The sequence below is a fragment of the Centruroides sculpturatus genome, unplaced genomic scaffold (assembly GCF_000671375.1).
Source record: "Centruroides sculpturatus isolate CEXI.00-Female unplaced genomic scaffold, Cexi_2.0 scaffold1841, whole genome shotgun sequence".
NCBI lineage: Eukaryota > Metazoa > Arthropoda > Arachnida > Scorpiones > Buthidae > Centruroides > Centruroides sculpturatus.
Window position 1 is genome coordinate 109,945 of NW_019385972.1, and position 5,128 is coordinate 115,072.

At 32.8% G+C, this 5,128-nt stretch overlaps 2 protein-coding genes across 2 annotated transcripts; one reads left to right on the forward strand and one right to left on the reverse strand.

Moving 5' to 3' along the window:
- On the reverse strand, positions 1–1,178 carry LOC111612884 (four-domain proteases inhibitor-like). The gene is made up of 6 exons (XM_023354166.1): positions 1,168–1,178; positions 801–947; positions 677–726; positions 480–594; positions 266–409; positions 1–195 (listed from the first exon to the last, which is right to left on the reverse strand). Exons 1-6 carry the CDS (start codon positions 1,170–1,172, stop codon positions 132–134), a joined length of 525 nt encoding a protein of 174 aa, XP_023209934.1. The 5' UTR covers positions 1,173–1,178; the 3' UTR covers positions 1–131.
- A 415-nt stretch (positions 1,179–1,593) lies between these two features.
- On the forward strand, positions 1,594–5,053 carry LOC111612883 (solute carrier family 12 member 9-like). The gene is made up of 3 exons (XM_023354165.1): positions 1,594–1,743; positions 1,818–2,010; positions 3,355–5,053. The coding sequence occupies exons 1-3, from the start codon at positions 1,646–1,648 to the stop codon at positions 3,652–3,654; spliced, it is 591 nt and encodes a 196-aa protein (XP_023209933.1). The 5' UTR covers positions 1,594–1,645; the 3' UTR covers positions 3,655–5,053.
- The last annotated feature ends 75 nt before the right edge of the window (positions 5,054–5,128 follow it).

Sequence of the window (5,128 nt, forward strand, 5' to 3'; positions counted from 1 at the left end):
TATAAAATGTATAATTTATTATAAAACAATACTGTACTGTACATAAAACCAAATTAATTATTATAGTAACAAAAATATGTCAGAAATTACATAATTTAACATAGATTTTCTGACATTTTCTTCAAGATTACTTATGAACTAAGATTAGATTCTTTCTTGCTACAGAATTTTCTGGACATTCTCTTGATTTCTTTACTGAAATATTAATTCTTTAATTAATTAAATGAGGTATTTTTTTGTTAATTAACAAAATCTCTTTAATTACCCGCAATTATCCTTTAACATTCGACAATGATTGAGGTACATTTTGCCATCAGAGCCACAGACTGGATCGTAAAGAGCCACACAGACTTGAGGACATTTCCTGACCAGAACACACTGGCTGATCTTTACCATTTCTACGTCCTGTCTGCGATGTTGTGACGTTGAATTAATTAAAAAATTATGCAAATTACCTTGTGTATTTTTAATTAACTTACCCGCAGGTATGCTTACGAAGGTAACACTCGTTGAGATAAACGATGCCATTCGATCCACACACCGGTTTGTAGACGTCCAAGCATTTACTCGGACAGGGATCGAAACTACGAAATTCTACAAGGGATTAATTTGAAATAACACATAAAACACGTGTATTTCTATTGTTAAACACAATGAAATAAGTAATTACAGTTACCTCTTGCTCTAGCAAAGCAATACTTCAATGGTTGAGACGAGATCATTTTCCTGTTGGAGGAAACGTTAAATTCGGGAATTTTATTGAGAAATTTTGTGTTTTTTTTTTAATGTATATTACTCACCCACAGTTTTGTCTATGCATAACACATAGATTAGGGTAGAGATTGTTGTCGTCACCGCACACGGGATCTTGAATTTCGAGGCACTTCAAGGGGCAGAGAGGGTGTAACCCTCTGCACGTCTCCCAATCTGCAATGCTTACGTTGTTCCTAGGAACAGGAAGAGTAACAATCGATTATTATACAAATGAAAGTGAAATTGCGCTTTGTATAAAGTTAATTCCGTTGATTTTCTAGAAAATTGTGACAATTCTTTTCGTTTTCTCGGAGGGAGAAAACGAAGGAAACGATTTTAAAATGGTTATTCGTGAAAATTAAACAATGGCCTTTTGTCTTTTCTTTAATAATTTCATCAAAATTAGTTATTTACGTCATGGGACGTTATTGTTTTCATTGTTTTCGAAGAAATGCGATCGCTTCTGGCTAATTGCAGTTTGAGGAATCGATCTCAAGGGCAGCGAAATGGAAATGAAATGTCTTCAATTATCCTTTTAATAATATGACATTGGCGAACACAGGAGCGTGTATGAAGTGCCATTTCCTGTGGATGTTCTGGATGTCTGGATGTCAAAATAAATCGATTTTAAATCTGCCGTAACGCTACGATACCATGAAAAGCAATTTACGTAGTAATTATTGTTTATTTTATGCGTAGTTAAAAATTGAATAATAGTATGTTTGATTCTTTTTTCTCAGGCCCTATAAGAGCGTGGGAATAATTGTACCAATTAATCGTATAATTATATAAGTGANATATATTATATATATGTATATATTAATATATCAGTATCGTTTTCTTAATTAAAATTTTATTAATACAGCTGATATTATTTATTGGATCATTAAATATGATTGCTCAGATTACATCGGTGTTCTTTTTGCTATCTTACTTTGCCACAAATTTAGCATGTTTAGCTTTGGATTTAGCATCTGCTCCTAATTTCAGGTTAGTAGAGGATATTGTTTTGTGTATTAATACTTTTAAATTTATCTAAAAAAGATGTTTGGTTTTTTTTTCAGACCCTCATTTAAATATTTCTCTTGGCATACAACAGTAATTGGTTTACTCGGCTGTCTTGTAATGATGTTCTTTATTAGTCCTCTGTTTGGTTCCGTTGCCGTATTGCTATGTTTAATCTTGTTCATAGTGCTACATCTCAGAGCTCCTACTGTTCAGTGGGGCTCTATTAGTCAAGCATTGATTTTTCATCAGGTAAGATTTAAAGTTTTAAGTTTAGAAATTAAAAAATGTTTTAAGTATAGAAATATTTTGGGCAATTGAACAAAATGTTACTTGTGAGTAAATGAATGAGATGGGGATATTGACATAAATCATATCAGCCTTAATGTTATGATTTTTTTCATGTTAATGGTATTGATATACCACTAAGAGTAATGTCTATTACCAAATATACAGGGTCTTTCGAAATGAATGCTTTCATTTTAAACCACTGTAATTATGTTAAATATCCAAGAAGGGTGTGACATATTCCAATTGATAGAATAAATGTCTAAGTTTCATCTCCAATTTGCACTTAAACATCTCTTGTCTACTACCTCTAGGAAGTACCATAAATGAAAATGGCAACTGTGAGACAAAGAAGGTGTTTTGTGTTTTGCAGCTAGTAAAGTCAGTATCACTTATCATTGCAGAAGCTTCACAACTGTAGAATTTTTGTAGCCATGGGTGCTGTTGAGAGTGACAATGGATATGCTGTATCAAGCATTGGAAGAATTTGATTACTGGTGGGCAAATGTGAAACTTGGACAGTTTCCAATGTTTTAATGTACATTACAATGTTCTCAAGTAATAATTACACTAATTTTAAAATGGAAATGAAAAAGCAATATCCCTTGCATAAGCATACGTGTTGCTGGCAAGTTCTGAGTATACATGTGGTATAAGGTACACAGCAGTTGTGTGTATCTTATGGCACCATGTAGAAGGTATTGAGAAAGTTGTTGTAATGTTATCTGTATGAGATCAACCACAGCAACTAGTGTCGCTCGCTGTCAATAGAGAAACCTGACTGACCTTTGCAATGACCTTATTAGAATGGAAGTAGATGTGTGGTGGCCACAGAAGATCTTGCAGAGTGGCATCACTAAGGTTTCTGTATAGCATGAGTGTCTTGTGCAAATAAAATGTTTGTTGCTTGCAGCACCAAAAATGCTTTAGTGATGAGTTTAGTACTAAATTTTATCTATGGAAATGTCTTTTCTATGTCCCAAAATATTACTATACCAGATTTGGTTATATTTGGATGTTAAGTATCTTTCTAGTTAGCTTAGAATAGGAGTCATCTGACTTTCCATAGCTCTAGTAAACTTTAAGAATCTACCAGATATTTTTAAATCTATATTAAGAGTTGCATAATAGCAGAAACCATACTATGCAATGCAATATGCTGTTCTGCAATATGCTGCAATTCTGCTATTATGCAACCTTTCCAGATTGCATCACTATGCCAATTACTTTTTGAAGCACCACATCCATTGATCAATCACCCGTTATGTGTTAATTAATGGTCTTGTAAACAAATAATTTACATTACAGGTCCGTAAATATCTTCTACTTCTGGATAGCCGAAAAGATCACGTCAAGTTCTGGCGTCCGCAGTTCCTTCTTTTGGTTGCAAACCCTCGTTCCTGTATTCCCCTTATTTCATTCGCTAACGATTTAAAGAAAAGTGGATTGTACATTATAGGACATGTGAAGATTGGTAATATATCAGATCATGAAACTGATCCAGTTGCTGAAGAATATCCTTTGTGGTTATCACTTCTAGATAAATTAAAGGTCAGTTCTCACAGTTCTCATTATAAACATTTATTATATTTATTACATTTCTTTTAAACGTATACTTTATTGTTTAATGAAGTGAACTGTTATCACATTTGAACAGGGGTCCAAAACTGATGCTCCAGGCCACATTAGGTTAAATTGTTTTTAAATGGACCACAGTATTGTAGTTAAAATATATTTGTGTAGACATTAAACAAGTATTATAGATTATACACAAATTCAACAATATAAAACTATAATAACTGAAATACTTTATACAGATTTAAATTAAAATACAGGGAACTCTGATTATCTGAACTGATTCGTTCTTCAGGTGATTTGGATTAACATAGAGAATGAAATTACAGTATAACAGCACAGTATTATACATGTACTGTATTTATTTATTCATCAATTTTCACATAGAATCCTATTAAATATTTGGGTCTGTTGCATGATATAAGAGAATTGCAATGTGACATTAGTGGGGGAGAGAGGAGGGCAAGTGGTAGTTTGGATAATTGGAGTTCTACTGTACTGAGAATAAATTCATGAATATTTTGATACTTATTAACAAAACGAATGATGTGTTTTTGCTGAATTAAGACAGTGGGCCACATTAAAACATTAGCTGGCATTGTATAAGCATTATATTGTGTATTTGTTTTAGAATCAAAAATTTGATAATTCAACAAGCCAATCAATGCCACATGTCATTGGGCTATAATACTAAAAAATTATGAAACAATTTGGTACTAGAGGGAGGCGTTAGGTGTCATCTCTTAATAAATTTAATAATTATAATTTTTAATTAAATAATTTAGAACTACTGGGAGAAAAGAATCGGCCCGGAGCGGGACTAGAACCTGCTTACAATGAAGATGCGCCACCACTTAAGCTACCTGGACCTCAGGTTCAATCTTGTATTCCAGTATATGTAACATTATGTTATTACCATCAACAGTTATTATGGTGCCAGCTGGAGACACATCCAGTGCCTGCATCCTGTAAACAGCTCCTAAGGTACAGTACTCAACCGGCCATCGCAAACCCTGTCAAGGCATATATAAACAAACATCACTATAATCTGACACATTATTACATAATAATTAAATATTTCATTGAGTTTATTTAACTTTTATTCTTTTTTTTTCCTGTAAGTACTAAGAGCCTTTTAATCATATTCATCATGGGCTTGCTTGGCCCTATAATGGGAGCAACTATATGGTAAAGGGACAGACCATCCTCTAAAAATTTCTGGGATTTTTGATCATCTAGAATTGCTCCTGGTTTTCTTGGAACAGTAAACTGATATCTTAATTCAGTGTTTTTTTCAATCTTTTTCAAATAGTGGCACCTCCAACTTGGCAAGTTTTTCTTGTGGTACACCTATTTCTTTGTATATTTTATACACATATTTACAATACTATTAATATTGAACAGGGGCAAGACACTACATCATTAATTTAAGGTGGAGAACATATTTTAAATGAAATAAATTAAAAATATGATTAAAAATTGCAGCCCAGCATTGCGATGATATCAC

Bases quoted from the DNA above. Each gene is read 5' to 3' on its own strand.
- LOC111612884 (XM_023354166.1), bottom strand. The intron at 727-800 runs GTGAGTAATATA...TTCCTCCAACAG, and splicing joins ATGCATAGACAAAACTGTGG to GAAAATGATCTCGTCTCAAC. The intron at 196-265 runs GTAATTAAAGAG...TTAATATTTCAG, and splicing joins ATGTTAAAGGATAATTGCGG to TAAAGAAATCAAGAGAATGT.
- LOC111612883 (XM_023354165.1), top strand. From the start codon at position 1,646: ATGATTGCTCAGATTACATCGGTGTTCTTTTTGCTATCTTACTTTGCC. The intron at 1,744-1,817 runs GTTAGTAGAGGA...TTTTTTTTTCAG, and splicing joins GCATCTGCTCCTAATTTCAG to ACCCTCATTTAAATATTTCT. The intron at 2,011-3,354 runs GTAAGATTTAAA...TTTACATTACAG, and splicing joins AAGCATTGATTTTTCATCAG to GTCCGTAAATATCTTCTACT.